Source organism: Myxocyprinus asiaticus, chromosome 20 (genome assembly GCF_019703515.2).
Source record: "Myxocyprinus asiaticus isolate MX2 ecotype Aquarium Trade chromosome 20, UBuf_Myxa_2, whole genome shotgun sequence".
Lineage (NCBI taxonomy): Eukaryota > Metazoa > Chordata > Actinopteri > Cypriniformes > Catostomidae > Myxocyprinus > Myxocyprinus asiaticus.
This window is the reverse complement of record NC_059363.1, coordinates 14,625,525-14,644,169: the sequence shown is the minus strand read 5'-3', so window position 1 is coordinate 14,644,169 and position 18,645 is coordinate 14,625,525. Positions and strand designations below refer to the sequence as shown.

The following is an 18,645-nucleotide window of genomic DNA, read 5'->3' as shown; positions in this document are numbered from 1 at the left end:
CTTCTCCCTGCCCAGTAGAGTTTGGTGTGCATGAAGAAGGTGAACCATCAAAAACACAACAAGAATGTGAAAGTGAGCTGTTTCTCACACACACCTATCATATCGCTTCTGAAGACACTGATTTAACCACTGGAATTTTATGGATTACTTTTATGCTGACTTGTGATTTTTGGAGCTTAAAATTTTTGGCACCCATTCACTTGTATTGTATGGACCTAAAGAGCTGAAATATTCTTCTAAATACCTTAATTTGTGTTTTGAAGAAGAAAGAAAGTCATATACATCGGGGATTGCATGAAGGTGAGTAAATGATGAGAGAATTTTCATTTTTGGGTGAACTATCCCTTTAACTTGTATTGAACTCGCAACAAATTCTTTAATAATCTAATAATTAAGAGGATATGTATATGCAGGATCCACAATGTTTTTATGGATGGTTTGAGCTTTAGGGACTGTAAGAGCCACAAATTACTAAAACACAAATATATATTTATCACTTTATATAGATGTGGATTTAATAATTGAGTATAAAGTGTAATTTACAATATTTAATATTTCTTATGTTTACTTGTGTTAGTTAAATTGAAGTTCCAATAATGTTGCATAATGTTAGTGATGTCATCTTCCTAGGACTTTTAGTTTGAAGATGTAAGTTTGGAGCAAGACCTAAAATACACTGTAAAAAAAAAAATAATAAATAAAAAAAAAATTACAAAAACAAACTGCAAACAGCTGTGGTTAGCAGAATAATTATGTAAAAAATACAGTAAAAATGTAAACAACTTTACAGAACAACCTGTAAATTTTACAGTTTAAAATTGTTGTTTTTACTGTATATTTTGGGTCTAACCAAAATTCTAATGGACTTTTAGAGTATCCAGTGAAAGTAGCTCTGCGTTAAACCTGCATTGCTGTTCTTATAGCCCTTGAACCCATATAGAGCTCTGCAGATTTTTAGCTTCCCTGTCATACTGCTGGAAAAAAGTCACCTCATTGAGGTCTTTTGTTGCTCTTTGGTAGGATTCTATCTGAAGCACTTTCAAGTAGTTTAAAACTGTGAAGCCTTAATGAAGACAGAGAGAGTGAGAGTGAGAAAGCTTTGGCAGCTGGATCCCTCTATGTCCCTGAAACTGACACTAATATCACCCAAGAGAGAAAATCCATTTTTTGTATGTTATCCTTTTAAAGAGATACATGTAGACAATGTTCTTAAGAGACAATCTACCAATCTGAGAAACTTGTAACCTTGATCAACTCTTCCAAGTAGGCTTTTATCATAATGAGATGATAGATTCCAGGTGTGAGTGAGGTTTCATCTTTTTAAAGAGTGTATAGCCGCAGACCATGTGATCCAATGTGCTCAAAGTATAAGGGCTGGTGGAAGAAGGATAAAGCATCAAAGATTTAAAGTTCCACAAATAAACTTTTTTGCATGCAACTTTCCAATCATAAACCTTTTTTTTTTTTTTCATCTGCAAGGGGCTTATGCTTGTTTTGCACATCAGGCTAAATAGATTAGATAATTTAACACATATTTTTCTATTTTAAGTTCTTAAAGTCTATGATTTCTGTGAACATGTTAATTCAAAACTGTTATCCTTTCTTTTATAATATTATACTCCTGTTAGCCTATAATGTATCATTCCTATGATACATTTTATGCAGGTTTCCAGAACTCACTGCCACTGGTCTGAAAAACAAATATTCCCAGCCAAAACTCATACCAATGGTTAAGCCAATGTTGCTATGTCAGGCTGGACGGGATGTTCACACAAAGCATGTTCAGAGTGTATGTTTTGATAGAGCCTCTGGGTTTACACTTTTGGGAAAATAAGCCTTCTAATGGCTTACTTATTTTTGTATCCGCACATTAAATTGGGAAAGGAGGGTATTTTAACATTATTTAAAAAAAAATCACACACATGCTCTTGAAAAACTTATTGCAAAGGATAATAACTGTTGTTATGGAGAACTTCTTTTAAAAAAGTAATGGGATTTTATTTTATCACCACTGGATGAGCATTGGTTTTACTAGCTACTGTAGGTTTTTTTAAGTGCTTCCAAAACTGGAGACAGGTTGTCATAAATGAGAGTATAGCCTATGCAAAAAGCCTCATAATAGCACACGTGTCCCATTTGCCATCAAGGCCGTGCACCAGTGAGTCACAATACGAGAGGTAGATATTTTATGAGTATTCTGTATATAAGTGCTATGGTGCACTCTCAACAAAATGAAGCCAGAAGCTTCATTCCTGGTATGGGATCCAAGCCCTGTATTCAATCTTGGAATTTAGTAATCTACGTTACAGAATAGGAAAGACTTTTGTTTTGGGATGCATTTAAGGAAGTCTAGGTTGCTGGTTCTTTTACGCTGTGTAGTTTCGTTAATGGTTTTCGAGGATGAGGGGATGTGAAGCAACCTTTTCACTTTGACATCTACCTAATTAGACTAGCTTACCAAGTGACAGAAGATGTTATACCAAAATATTGGGAAAAGATATGGTTAGTTGAATTTCATTATTTGCTTTTAGCATTGCGTTTTCTCTGATGTCTCTGACCCTATCCGAACGGACTTGCGATTCATTTTTGGGGCGCATCCCACCTGTTTAGAAACAATGTTTTAAAGCACCCATGAGAACTCTAAAAAACTGAGTCTGAAAATTAAGCACTGATGTGTACAGAGACCTTTAATTGTCACCAGGTTTGTGCCAGATACGTAGTGTCATGTCAGTCTGTGTTCCTATTATAAAATGTATGAAAGCATTTCTCAAGAAACAATGTACCAAGGCAGTGGGTAAAAAAATAAAAATAAACTAAAAATAGAAATAAAAAGATATTTGAGAAAATATTACACATTTACATACATTTATACGCCTGAGTCTCTTAACTTAACAATTAACTTAAAATATGTAAATGAACGGTAATGACAATGACACTTTAAGAACATCTCAAAGCTATTTAAATTTAAACATTTAAAATTATTTTTTAAAAGTTGTGCCTTTCTTTTTCAATGTTCAAGCCTTAATTAACCTACGCTGCTGTTTCATAAAGAAAACTCCTTACCTCACTAAAATAATACACTTACCTTGACCTAATCATCACGCACGCGACAGGTACCTTGCACCACATGGACGCGCGCACGCTCAGGCACGTGAGTACGCGCACGTTCTTTCGCGTGAGCGTGCACGACTGCTACTTCTTGAACGTATGACTCCGTCTGTTTATTTGCTCTCAGCTCACACCTGTTTACACACAGACGCTTTAATTAGTTACGAGCAAAAATAATAACAATGTGTACATTAGTGGCGAATCGGCCCGTGGACCTGAACGGCCCTGAAGCAGCGGCACGGCAGCATGCGCAAGCAGTGGTCAGAAACTACATTTCCCAGCCCAGACTGAGTGAGTGAGCTAACCGCAGCAATATATGACATTTCTGTGGCATTTTATACTCTGCACTGCGATTCAATCTGCATTTACTGTTTATTCACTACGTTAAATAACGTCGGGGCAGGTCTGAAGTACTGCCAGTACCGTTTAATTTCAGATGTGAGTAAATGTCGCACATCTTGCATTCTAACGCTAGCCGAGCTGTTTTCAGTCAACACTTTAGCGTGTGAATTATTCATTTCTGGAAAGGCCATTGTACAAATTAAAAGCACAAGATGCATAATATAAGTGTATGTTAGTGAGGAAGTGAAGGACATGTGTTGTCTTTGAATGTCATGTAAACATGCTTGCTGGCTAGCTAAGTAGGGCTAAATCTGAATTTTTAAAGGCTCAATTGACCTAACTGTTTGTAATCTTCATTCGTAAGTACAGTAACCCCTACTTTTCTGTTATAGACTGCACAAGGTAGGTGTTTAACAGTGGCAACAAAATCAAGTATGTGTGTTTTATGTCTCTGTCGATGAAGGGTTCATTGAATTGTATTATTTATGAGGATTAGCTGTATTGCAACTGATAGTACCAACATGTCCATGCATTAAATACAGAGATGAGGTATCTATTTAGTGAATTGAATTACTGGTTTTATAATTCTGTCTTTAGATTCACCCGCAATGGTTATTACAGCAATAGACTGGTGGAGTTATGATTCCTCTCATGTGACATGATCACGTGACAGCCATCTGAGCTGGTGAATAATGTGCATGAGCAACCTTCTGCTTCACACTACTATCATATGATATTTTTAAACAGAAAAAGTCACATATCTGAAACCAAAGTACCCAGATCTTCTACGATTGTGTATTCAACTAACTTAAACCCCTTATTACTAAAATTAAGTCATTTATTTGAAAATTTTCATTATATTTCAATGAAGCTGCTTTAGTAAGAGTTTTCTTTTCTGCTGGCAGTTGATCCCATCTGCCATATTGCAGAATAGTGATTCGAAAATTAACAGGCATACACTGAATAGTCAAACAGTATTTTTTTTTTTCTCCAAGAATTTTACAGGAGCATGTGGAAGTATCACCAGTACAGACCCATCTTTGAAGCTGCTCATACATTAGTTCATACTTTTTCATTATGTCTTATGGTTTGACTTTTTCAAATGCATGTTTCAACAGGTACAGTTGCCCATCAGATCTAAAAAAACATCCACTCCTTTTTGATTGTCATCATGCTGTAAAAACCTGCTTGGTTAGGAATGTGAGAAATGAAACAGCCCCGACTATAGCAGATAAATGTTGTTTTTTTGTGTGTTTTTGTGTGTGTTTTTTTGTTTTTTTTTTTTACACATGTGCAACCCATAATGATCATTTCAGTATTGGTATATTGAGAGAGAATGGACACACTGCGTACAATTACGTGTTATATCATTATGGCTTTGTCTCTTGCAATCTGTGTCATTACTCAGACTTATGTGACCTGTTATAAAAGGGGTTAATCATTGCAGCCTTTTTACAATTTTACTATACTAGCACAACCAGCTGTTTTAAAGATGTAACCATAATTTCAGCCTTTCGCTGTTGTTTGTTGTTGTTTTTTTTTTTTTTGGTAATATTTTGTAACATCAAACGATGACTCCCAGCCATAATGTGTTACTGGCATCTCTTCGATAGCATAATTTGACTCTTGTGTCTGATGTTTCAGCACTTGAGTGGTTAATTTTGTTTACCCCTTTAATGGAGAACCTTGCTAAAATTACCACTCGTCTGGCATCCTTCTTTCGCCTTTTTTTCTTCATGTGTATTATTGATGTTATTCACTGTAAATCTCATTAATTTAGTCCTCAAAACACACTGTCCCACTGAGAAGGCCAGGTAGCGTTTTGCCTTTTTCCCCCTGAAAGTGTCAAAGAAAAGCTCAGGCTAAAAGCCTTTTAGCAAAGCAGGAAGAAAATAAATGACTTAATAGAAGAATTGAAGCCTTCCTTTCTGAAAGCCAAAGAAGCACCCCCCCCCCCCCCAAGTATGCTGTTGGCAAAAAAGCCCTTCTAATGTAGGCATGCCAGATAGCAGCACCATTTTGTGCCTCATCACTGGCTGAGTGCTTGCTGATAGTGGGCTGTGATTGAAGGCAATGAAGACTGATGGGAAGGCAAACAGACAGATCTGTACCCATGAATCCCTATGCCATCACAGTCAAGAGGACATGTCTGTTAGCGCAGGTCTGATTGATCCTGATTTGTCCTCAAAAATGCTGTGAAAAGACCTTTTGTACCTTGTTTTTAAAACATTTAATTCTAAAATTAAAATATAAACTGTAGTATTGAGGCTGCAATAAAGTATCCAAGTTGCTGAATAAATTTCAGCATTTTGTAACAAAATGTTTGGTATGAAGAAAATGCAAATATTTGCAATTCTATTATGTTATTTTTGTTAAAAAAAAAAATCTCTCTCTCAAAGTTTCCAATGCCTTGACGTTTGCTGATCTGTTTAAGTAATTTTGTTTGTGTGTTTGTGCCCAGTCAAATTTCGAACATGCCTGAAGAAACAAACAAACAAAGTAAACGTACAGTGCATTCATCTTTTCTGTGAAAGCAGAGGCCTTTTTGTCTTAATCATGTCATTTGCAACAAAAGCAATTAACCCAGACTGTCTATTCCTATTGTTTTAATGCTGAAAAGACTTTTAAATGTGTTGAAAAGACATTCCGCATGGTAATGGTATTTCTGTGAGGAAACAATTACCCGTAATGACATGGTTATAAACAAATCTTTCAGATGTCACATCCCTCCTTTATTTTATCTACTGTTTCCTGTTGCTAATCCTTTTGTACGCCTGCAATTAATCAATTGTCGTGACAGTGAAAGAGAAAGCCCTCGGTGGGCGTTCAACTTCATCTTGCCATCAAAGAAAAGTAAAGACGAGTATAGAACGGTTGACTTTCAAAAATAGTATCCAAGAATATAAAATTATGCACTGCTTAGATAAAAAAAATCCTTGCCCATCATACACAGCTTTTCGGCTTTTGAATCTATGATTCTACACAATTTAAGTTAGTATATTGACAAACATTTCTTTGTTATTGTGTATTAGGGTTGTGCAGTTTACCGGTACTACCGAAGTATCGTGATACCAAAAAATATTCAAATGGTACGATATCGTTTTGTTGCTAATTTCGGGAATGCTGTCATTAGCAAAATGATGTGAGATGTGACAGTTTTGAGATTAAATCAATGACAATTTGAAAATGAAATAAAAATGGCCAAGTGTGATCTTTAAACAGCAGAAGGATGTAATTTAATTACATTTTATACAGTCACGTGTTCTGCACGCTACAGAATGAACAAGAGGTGCTGCTCTGCTCTGTCATCTGCTACACAAACACATGTACGAATGATCACACACTCACACAAACAGCACACACTCAGTGGCATCTCTCACATTCATTAGTATGGGGCACAAACAATCACTTAATCAGTTATTTGACCAATCTTTGAAACATTGACGAATAATTCATTTTGACAGATAAAAAAGAAACAAGAAAAACATTTTAACCTAGTGCATCAGTTTTGACTTCACTATTTGTCCCTCACATTCCCGCTGTGCATGTGCCCTGTTTATTCCCTGGTATTAAAATTGTATTAGATGCGTATTAACTGGCACCATCATCATTTACGCCTGGTATTATGCATCTCTTTTATGTTTAGATTTTGAGTAAAGGGTATCTGATTTCATGACTGCATACATCATTACTTCAGTGTGTTAATGTATGGAAATAAAGCACAAACTGCATAATAACACTAACTAGAATGAACAGCATAACAAAACTAATCAAAACTACAGACTCCCAATATTTAGCAGTCATTGATATCTAATACAAGCCAGTGCATCAACAACACAACACCTCAATGCAATGGCATACAATTCAATGAAGTGATTAATGGTGCTTAGCTAATCTAACCAACAGCACATTAGACAAAAAAATAGCTTTTAAAACTTACCAGTGAATTTCACTATGCAGGTCTGCAGTCAAGAGCAGTAACTTCTGATGCTCATGTCAACAGCTGACATAAATATGATCAAAGCTTTTGATTGGCTCAGGGGCAAAGGCAAACTAGCCCCTCAGGCCATTGTTGAATGCTCGTTGCACATGACGTTCTCCAGATCTCTGTTGATCAACATTGAGGATGAAGGGCTAGCCCCACACATAGCAAATGAGAACGATTAAATGGCTTTTACGCAACAAACCTTAATAATAATAGAATTTCTCAAAAGAATATATAAAGTTGAAGTCAGCAGTTTACATACACCTTAGCCAAATACATTTAAACTCAGTTTTTCACAATTCCTGATGTTTAATTGTAGAAAATATCCCCTGTCCTAGGTCAGTTAGGATCACTACTTTATTTTAAGAATATAAAATGTCATAATAATAGTAGAGAGAATTATTTATTTCAGCTTTTATTTCTTTCGTCACATTCCCAGTGGGTCTGAAGATTACATACAGTTTGTTAGGATTTGGTAGCATTGCCTTTAAATTGTTTAACTTGGGTCAAACGTTTTGGGTATCCTTCCACAAGCTTCTCGCAATAAGTTGCTGGAATTTTGGCCCAGTTCCTGTCTAGACAGGAACTGGTGTAACTGAGTCAGGTTTGTAGGCCTCCTTGCTCGCACAGGCTTCTTGACATCAGATTGAGGTCAGGGCTTTGTGATGGCCAATTCAGTACCTTGACTTTGTTGTCCTTAAGCCATTTTGCCACGACTTCGGAGGTATGCTTGGGGTCATTGTCCATTTGGAAGACCCATTTGCGACCGAGCTTTAACTTCCTGGCTGATGTCTTGAGATGTTGCTTCAATATATCCACATAATTTTCCTTCCTCATGATTCATATTCATGTTTTGCGAAGTGCACCAGTCCCTCCTGTAGCAAAGCACCCCCACAACATGATGCTGCCACCCCCATGCTTCACGGTTGGGATGGTGTTCTTTGGCTTGCAAGCCTAACCCTTTTTCCTCAAACATAACAATGGTCATTATGGCCAAACAGTTCAATATTTGTTTCATCAGACCACAGGACATTTCTCCAAAAAGTAAGATCTTTGTCCCCATATGCACTTGCAAACTGTCGTCTGACTTGTTTTATGGTGATTTTGGAGCAGTGGCTTCTTCCTTGCTGAGCAGCCTTTCAGGTTATGTCGATATAGGACTCGTTTTACTGTGGATATAGATACTTGTCTACCTGTTTCCTCCAGCATCTTCACAAGGTCCTTTGCTGTTGTTCTTGGATTGATTTGCACTTTTTGCACCAAACTACGTTCATCTCTAGGAAACAGAATGTGTCTCCTTCCTGAGCGGTATGATGGCTGCATGGTCCCATGGTGTTTATGCTTGCACACTGTTGTTTGTACAGATGAATGTGGAACCTTCAGGCATTTTGAAATTGCTTCCAAGAGTGAACCAGATTTGTGGAGGTCCAAAAAAATTTTTTTCTGAGGTCTTGGCTGATTTCTTTTGATTTTCCCATGATGTCCAGCAAAGAGGCACTGAGTTTGAAGATAGGCCTTAAAATACATTCACAGGTACAACTCCAGTTGACTCCAAATAGCCTATCAGAAGCTAATTGGCTAATTGCCTAAAGGCTTGACAATTTTTTTTTTTTTTTAGAATTTTCCAAGCTGCTTAAAGGCACAGTAAACTTAGTGAATGTAAACTTCTGACCCACTGGAATTGTGATATAGTCAATTAAAAGTGAAACAATCTGTTTGTAAACAATTGTTGGAAAAAATACTTGTGTCATGCACAAAGTAGATTGCCAAAACTATAGTTTGCTAATATGAAATCTGTCAAGTGGTTAAAAAATGAGTTTTAATGACTTCAACCTAAGTCTGTGTAAACTTCTGAACTGTACTTTTTTCTTGTATAATGGACATACAGTTGCAGTCAAAATTATTCAACCCCCCTGACCAGCAATACATTCTGATGATGTGAATTAAAACACATCAACTAAAACCTCAGTAAACAGTAAAAGTAAGTTTTTAATACACATTTGAGTGATTTTGAGAACAAAGAGTTCAGTTTACCCAAATCTTTAAATAAAAATTGACTAATTCTCTCCACAAATGTCATGTCAAAAATATTCAACCCCCAAAGTCAATTTGTGGAGCATCCTTTATCCTTAATAACAGCAAATAAATGTTTCAGGTAAGTGTTCTCAGGCTTCGGACACCTCTCTATTACAATCTTTACACATTTCTCATGAGCAAAATCTTCTAGCTCATTGACATTCTTTAGTTTCTGTGCTGCCACTGCTTCCTTGAAATCCCAGCAAAGGTTTGCAATGGAATTTTAATGATGGATTGAAAGGGCCATTTAAGGACATTCCATGACCTATCCCTGAACCAGATTTTGGACAACTTGGATGTATTCTTGGTGTTATTGTCTTGCTGGAAAGTCCAGTGATCACCGAGCTTCAATATACACACTGAAGGCATCACATTTTTCATGCCAAAATGGCCTAACACCCCCGTAACAGGACTGACCCATCTCCATGCTTGACTGTGGGGGTGGTGTCATTCTTGTCATCACCTTGTCATCTTACTCAAGACGTACTGCTGACCCATGGGTCTAAAACTCATTTTCAGTTTAGTGTCATATATCTATAAAACCTTCTTCCAGGACTCCACAGGTCTTTCCTATTACTTCTTGAATATTCAAGTCAACATTTCCCTTGGTGAAGTTTTCCTTTCTTCCACACCCCAAGAAAGTTGCTGTTGTACCATATTTAAAAAATGAATGAATGGTGCTGCCAACTTTGTCTATTGGAAATTGAAGTGCCTTGGAAATGTACTTTTAGTCATGACCTTTCTTGTGTAATGAAATAATCTCCTCTATTAGCTTTTGAGACATCTTATTTTTAATTGCATTTTTTACATAGAAATACATTTTTGCTTACAACGCTAAACTTAAATTTTAAAACTTAAATAAGTGCCATTGCAAATTGATGACTTAATTTTGTTTTAAAACAATTACTTGTGTAGCCTTACATATCAAGAAACAGCTACATGCAGTAGGGTTTGAATAATTAAACTGTAAATTCTTACTGTCTTGGGGGGGTTGAATAATTTCGATTGCAACTGTAAAACATTTTTAAGTTGTGGAAAATATATTATTTCTTAAAATAAATTAATGATGATGCCATGCAATTTGCACAACAGTGCTACCTCTGGTGGGGCTTAGCCCCACTTGCCCCTAATGTAGAGACGCGGCTGCACACACTGCTGGTGCTTAAATTTCATGCAGTGTTTTTAGAGCAGGGGTCGGCAACCTTTTTGACATGGAGTGCCATTTTTTTATTTTCCTGGTCAATGGCTGTGCCGACAATCTTAATATTTAATAATCTTAAATATTTCTTATATTATGTCATTGTAATCATGTAATCACTAGCACGCAAGCAACAGTGAGAGAGGAGCAGGCTATTTTATTTATATGACATTTTTCGCACCTGCATTCCAATCTACATCTTGATGTAATCCTTCCTCATGATCATGCAGCATGATTTCATTAGCTGAATGGGAGGCTAAACACTATTAAAGTGTGACGAGACTCGCGCTGCGCGTGCAAGCCATTCGCGCGTCACAAGCCGATCAACTATTTAGCCCTTTTCGGTGAATTGCACCTGCAAAATCCTAAAACTTTATTTCCAGGTTTAATTTATATTTTGAATAGACTTGAAAAGATTTTTGAACACCACAATGTGAGTTTATGTTTTCTCTTTTAATCATTTAATGTAATTGAGTGTGACCATGGTTTACGGACAGTGTACCTGTGTGCTCGGATGGCAACCTCAAGGAATAATAGTGGTGTTTTCCTTATTACATCACATGTTGTTCTGAAAGCAAAAAGAAAGAAATTAATCCATGCAGCCTGATGGAAGCAAAGCGGTCGTGTTTACTCACATGATTAACCGAAAGTGAAGCACTGCCGGCTCGTGATGCGCGAATGGCTTGCACGCGCTGCACGAGTCTGTTGGGTATACTGCAGTCTCGTCACATTTTAACTTTTTGTTTTGCCTCCCATTCAGCTCATGAAACATGCTGCATGATCATGAGGAAGGATTACATCAAGATGTAGATTGGAATGCAGGTGCGGAATTTATATAAATAAAATAGTCATCTCCTCTCTCGCCGTTGCTGGCGTGCCAGTGATTAACCCTCCCAGCATTGGCATGCGTGGTTTAGAATATAAATGTCTGTTAACACTTAATTTCAGCTTGAGAGGTGCAATGGGATTAGCATTAATGGGAAGCCTGATAAAACTAACCTGTCAAAACAGGAAGAACTCAAAGGTCTGTCAAAATAAAAGTCCTGCTTAAATGAAAGCTCTATTCAACTGGATGCGTGAAATTGAAGACAGAAAAATATAACTACTATATAAAAATTGTATATTCAAAAAGTAGCAGTAATACTTATAATAACAATTATATAATATTAAATGGATGTTTTATTATTGTTATTATTATCTGTAAGCAATATCACAAATGCAATGTTTTATCAGCATGATGTGATTCAGCCATAGCAGCCTTGTGCCACAGGTAATCAGATTTTTTTTTTCATTAATGTGTTCATTAATACTGTGAAGCTCTGTTGTGCAGCATTTTATTTTACCAAAAATAAAACTGAAATTTTTTTTGTAAAATTGTATTATTTGATTAAAGCTGTATGTATCAATTTGATTAAACACCATTTGGTCATAACATTTAATTCAAAAATTTAACCAGAAAATGCATAATTTGTATCTGTGAAACTTTATGCAGTTCTTTTAAGCAAGTCGTTTTCTGTGTAATTTCATCAAATATCTGAGGCTTTTTATTTGTTGATTAATAGTACTATTGATTTAGTATCGATACCGAGGTACCAGGACTGGTATCGTACCGAAGCAGAAATTATGGTATTGGAGCAACCCTATTGTGTATAACTTTCATTGTTGCTTTGAAAATCAAATGATAAAATCAAACTTTGTTTGCCTTACGCTTACCTCATAGTATTCACATCATATAAAATTTTCCAAAGCTGTGTACATTTTAATATATCTATGCATTTTGTTGCCATGCAAAGCAATTATTTTGCCCATTTTATTGCAAAATAAATTACGCATACACAAACTGTACCTTGTTCTTTGGACGTCTGTGCATGGTGTTGAATGTGCCATTAACCTATGAATTTCAATTTAAAGTTTTATTGAATTAGGTGTGAAAATATTCATTGAGATACAAGAAAGTTGCTAGATTGAAAATATTTAGGCCCATTTTTTTTTCATCTTCAAAGTGTCAAAGTAACTTAAATACGGCAGCCACCTCTACTCAAATAAATGAGATACGTTAAGCAGCGTAAACTTGGCCTGTCGGAGGGGTCCCACTTTGGACCATTGTTATAGATCTGTTGCTAGGCAGCCTAAGGGTGAAAATGCTCCTATCCCTGCAAATCACTCTAAAACTGTTGCAGTAACATTACGGCTGTTTCGATCTATTGTAACTGCACCACTTTGCCACCTCTCCTCGAGAGGGAGTGGGGTTAACCAGCTGTCTCAGTTTAGCTGTCACCCCTTCAGTCTGTATCCCACCAGGAAACGCACAGAGATTACAGCTCTTCCCGCCAAACCCCCTCATATACACACACTAACACGCAGTCGTCTGATTACACATGACCCAATCAGTGCATGCGTGTGGGGAGTCCTCCGTTGCAGTCTCTGCTTCTACCTGTGGGGTTAAAAGCATTCCTGTTTGATGGGGGTGTCATCACTGTGGAGGTCTTTGTTAGGACAGATGAACAGCCACAGTTGTGTGCGCGCGCATCTGTTTTTATCATACCGTCCCCGGTCTTGCTTCGAGATTGATTGAATGTTTAGGTGTCGTCACGTTTTTGGTTTGTTCGGTAGCTTTAGAAGTTTTTGATGGCTTTTATATTTATTTTATTTTTATTTTGCCATTTAACCCTGATGCCTTGATCCCAAACATCATAGCTTCAGATGGACTCTGAAATGTCTCTTGAAAAGGACATTACCTGTAAACATACAATGCAAACTTTGTGATTAACCTTTTTTGAATAATGTGTCAAATATTAATGTATTTGAATGTTATTTTAAATGTATTTTAATAATTTAAAAACATTTCTGGTTTCAGTACAAATGAAGCTCGATTGACAGCATTTGTAGCATAATGTTGATTACCACAGAAAATAATTTCAACTTGTCCCTCATTAATTTTAAAGCAAAAAACAATGAGAGTGAATGGGGGCTTGTCCAAATTGTTAAATTACACACCGTTTCAAAAGTATAGCCACAAGATATGAACTTTATGCATGATTTTAGTGTGATATAAATCATGCACTGCAGCTCGTGCCTGACTGAGGAGAGGAAGGAAACAGCTCACAGTCCAGATGCACTCTAAACTTTCATAGCTTAAGGTGATGTAGATTTCAAAGTATGAGGGAATTATACAAAAATACTAAATAAGTAAATACAGAAGCACTCTCATTGTGGAATAAGCAGAGCTGGAGCTGCCGCTCCGCTGAAGCAAAACTTACGTGTCGAGCGTCTTTAAAGGAAACACCCCAGCATTACATCTTTAATAGTTATATTTAATGCGTTATAGCTTTATTAAAGTTAAAATAATAATGAAGCAGGTCATGTAAATAACTACAAACTCTGAAACTGGCATTTCTCTGTGTGGTCAGTGCCTCTTCGAGTTGCGCAAAGTGTCCCGATCTGAGGGGGAGAGATTGAAACTGCATCTGGCTGAGGCAAACTCTGGCACAGGGATGCTCATCCCTCGAGCGTGCACGCTTGCTGCAGCTAGATTATAACGTGATGGCTTGTGACTTATTGTATCATAATATAGTATATGTGTCACCGTGCATTTCTTAACGTGAAGAAACTTGGCAATATAAGAGAGTTTGTTTGTTTGTGAGTTAAAGATGGATTGAAGTGAACAAAGGTGAGAGAGGGTAGTCTTCACCCCATTATACACTGCAACAAAATATTTTTTTGATTTGTTTTTGTTTTGGCTTGTTTTCCAATATAAATATCTAAAACTCCTTTAAAACAACGTACATTTACTTTAGCAGCTATACTGCAGAAGAAATTTTTTTTTTATCTGAGAATGTTGAATATAATATTAAAAATAAAAATATTTAAAAATCCTATTAAAAAAGATGCATTCGCCTGAGAAGCAGCATATAAAATATTTAGAACTGTTTTTAGAGAATAGATCTTGAATAGAAGTATATTTTGCCTTTACTGCACTCGCAGAAGTATAACCAAGTGAAAAAAATACTTATATACAAAATACAATAATATTTGTCTCTTAAAGCATTTGTCCATTGATCTTAGCTTGTACTGAACCCATAATATTATTTTAATATTATAATTATATAGGCTGTTTTGTTATAACACTGTTTTCCCCATCCCCCCCCCCCCAATATTTTTTCTGTTTTTCAGTAACCTTTCATGTAGTGTGTTTATATAGCTGTTTGTGAATGTAAAAAAGTCTGCAAAGTTTCAAAAATCAAAGTGCACGACAAATGGAGTTATTGACTCCCAAAAGAAAGAACCGATTCTGAACACCTGAAACGAGTCAGTAATTCTAGACTTACTTCCTGTAATTTGGTAACAAAAAACCCGCCTCTGGTCTTCATTGGCTTCTCGCAAACAGCTTTGATCCGCCCTCAAACACTACACTAAGCGGTAGACCAATCACAACAGACTGGGACATCTGACCAATCAGAGCAGAGTAGGCTCTCTGAAAGGAGGAGTTTAGAATGAATCCTTTAGAACGGATCATTGAACGAGTCGGTTTTGACACTGGGAAAAAAAGGTAATGCTGCAATTTAAATTATGAGCAAATTGAAGTGGTTCTTTTTTTTGTTTTTTTTTTGTTTTTTGTTTTTTTACCTTGGATGCATGTAAATCTATTGTATGAGACCTTTAAAACAAAATTAGGCACATTTAAAAACCATAATAAGTGCTCTTTAATTCACCCCCCGCCCCCCCCCCCCCAGAAACTGAAAAACTGAGATACTCTTTTAAACTATAGAACCATTTATGTAATCTTGTGGATGTTCCATGTTTTGTTCACAGCTCATACTGAATGTAAAAGGCCAGTTTATGTAATGTGACTCGTTCTGATTTTTTAAAACAGCTGTTAAATAAAAAGCTGAAAGGGAAAAAATAGAGAGTAAAAAATAAATTTTGAAGAAACTGAAAAAAGAATGAAATTGAAGGACAAGATGCATAGTGATGCATCGAGAATTGTTTTATAATCGAATCGTTACCCTTTGAATTGTAATTGAATCGTGAGGCCAGTGAAGATTCTCACCTCTAAAGTTTTGTATTATTATATGTATTATTATGTATATGTAATGTTATGTATATTGTTATTTATTGAAATAATGTAGCTCAGCTCTCATATTTTGCTAAATTAATTTTGATAAATGCTCCACTTTTAAATCTTAACAACTGCCCTTTTGAGTGTGTGGCACACTGTGCTGTCAATGCCATAATTGGATTCCCTCTGTTAGCATTGAAGTCCAACAGAATACTATCAAGGTCCCCCTGTGAGCTCTGATTCACTGTCTTTCATATGCCTGTCTTTTGGTCATCCATCCTCCTCTTTTTTTTTTTTTTTTTTTTTTTTTTTTTGAAATGCGTTTTATCATGTTCCATTTAGAATTTTCACACTTGTGCAGTCTTCCGCATTTCTGAATAGGCTTAATTCTGATTTTAGAATCTAGCTGCTATTACATGTATTTACTGAAACCATTATTAGTTTCATGAAAGTAATTTTATTTATTTTCACAGAATTGTACGAATGTGTGTTTAATCAAAAGCACAGAATGTAAAGGATTGTACATTGCCCGTACTTGCGGAATAGCGGCGTAGTTTTTTTTGACATCAAGCATTTTCTCACTTATATGCCTAAAGTATATTTATTTATTTGTTTAATCCTACAAAAAGTAAAGTTGTCAAACCATTGTCATTTTAGAGTCATTGAAATTTGAATACAAAATATTAAACATTTGCAACAGGTCAAGTTATTTGATAATCTTGCCACCTTCTGCTTTAGCAGCAAAATCCACTTCTTATAGCCTCTGATTTGTGTCGTTTTGATCCACTTTGTCCTATCAACGCATGAATGAAAATCTTTTTCTTGCGATGTCTCATGTTAAGGTAGAGGGAAAATAGTTTGAGAAAGTGAGTAAGTCTACATTTTAAAACATGTTTTGACTGTTGATGACTAATCTAGCTCAAATGAGATTTCATCTCTTGTCCTTATGGGGGTTATGGATCGTCCTTGGACGTAGGGAAACTCTACCCTCCAATGGGTTTCTGTATTTTTCCACTTCTTTTGGACTCTTGAGTGTGATCAGTTTTTTTCCAGTTACGGTATACAGTTAGATATCCAATATCTCTGACCTCATTATCAAATATTATGCAAGCCTTGCGGCGTTAGAGTGGGTGTCGTGGCTAAATTGTGTGTGTCTTGTTTGTCTGTTTAATGACAGTTGCATTTGTCACCATCTGATCCCAAACATGAGGCAATTAGCACTCTCTTTTATTGTTTCTTATGGGAAACCACTGTGTGGATGCATGTTAAAATAAAAAAAAAAGAAACTCAGAGAGGATGTACATGAATGAGAGAAGCCTCGAACCTTTGCCTGCGCTTTTGTATCGTTGTTCAGTTCCGCCGTGCAATGCAACCGGTCGGCCCAAAAACGCCTGTCCCACAGTTTCCCCCCTCCCTGCTAGCGCTTTTCTTTCACAGCTGAAATGGAAATGTGTTGGAATGCTCCATGCCTCCTTTCACCACCACTTGAATGGGCCCTTTAGTATTTCACACCAAGGTGTCCTTCAAGGCGCGGGGTCAGGCTACCAAAACAGCTTCTACCGCCGGATTAGAACCAATTAACATCTCAGCACACAATAGGGCCTGGCAGCTCCACAGGCCTCGCATTGACCTGCGCTGGTGTTGCATGCCTAGCCCTCGGACTGGCGCACTCAAACTCAAGTGTCCCAGGAGGGGTGGGGAAAGTTTTTCAAGCCTAATGAGAAATGTTGCTACTTCACATCACGTGAATGTATAGCCATTTTTTAATCTTTATTTTACATGGCCTCTTATGAGGCACTGAGTCCTCTGTGTGTGGAGTTGAAGTGGGCCGTCATCTTCATCACAGAGCTGGAAGGCTCATGGTTTGGGAGGGTTATTTCGTTGCCCCCTTTTTTTTTTTTTTTTTTTTTTTCTTGAATTCTTTTAGCTTATTTATGATCAGATTTTTCTATGTCACAGAACTTTGAAGTAACACATGGTTTGGCAGGGTTATTTTATCGGCCATTTTTTTTTCTCTCCAGTTTTTTAGTATTTCATTTAGCTTATTTATCATCAGATTTTTCTTCATTAAGTATTTTTGCGGTTTGCAGAACTCTCATTATTTTCATTAATTCCAGTGCATTTGGGTACAATGGAAGCAAAAATGTACATTCGACATTTGAGTAAAAATCACCATCATGCCTTCTCGCCGTCCTGCTTTGGTTGAGCAGATTAACACCTGCGTGCCTTCATTTAGCGTTCGTCTAATGTTGTACACAATACCGGGGCATGTCACGAGCTTTGTTTGAGTAAAGATTTCAGCTCCTCACTGTTTTCCATTAGCAGTTTGCTTTGCGTTTGAGAGACTTTTAAAGGGTTGATGTACAATTATATGGCCGCAATTTTCCAGCCTCGTAATTATGATCACCTCTCAGTAAATAGACATATGTATCTCTTTTGAAACATATGGGCAATTTGTAGGGTAAGTGTAGCTATTAAATCCATTTTATAAGCACCTCCCTGTGAAGCACATACTGCAATTTGTCTGGGCTGAGGCAAAAAGGACAGAGGAAAGGAAAAGCCATAATGTCTTGAAAAATGATGGAATTTGCAGAAAGCGGGTATTTTAGTGTGCTTGCGCATTTGTAGAAAGCATCTGTTTTTCTGTGTTTTGAGAGAGTATTCAGTGTGGGGTTGATTTGACTACTGTTTTTCTTTCAACGTAATAACGGCAATTACAGGAGTAATCATTTAGGGAAGATGTGTTACTGAATTATTTCATCTTAGCAGCTAATATGAGCTTTGTGAAATTTCTATTTTTTTAAAAGGCGTACAAGGGAAAAATATGATGTCTTAAGATAATTGTTTTCAATGTTTAAAATGCCGCTACAAGAGCAT

At 36.6% G+C, this 18,645-nt stretch overlaps 1 protein-coding gene across 1 annotated transcript in view; it reads left to right on the top strand.

Moving 5' to 3' along the window:
• The first annotated feature begins 3,171 nt into the window (after nucleotides 1-3,171).
• LOC127410843 (V-type proton ATPase subunit B, brain isoform-like) overlaps nucleotides 3,172-18,645 on the top strand; it is a 48,075-nt gene continuing 32,601 nt past the window's right edge. The window contains exon 1 of the mRNA XM_051646052.1: nucleotides 3,172-3,399. Within this exon, the coding sequence (XP_051502012.1) occupies nucleotides 3,291-3,399 (109 nt within the window). The 5' untranslated portion in view covers nucleotides 3,172-3,290. The remainder of the gene's footprint in view (nucleotides 3,400-18,645) is intronic.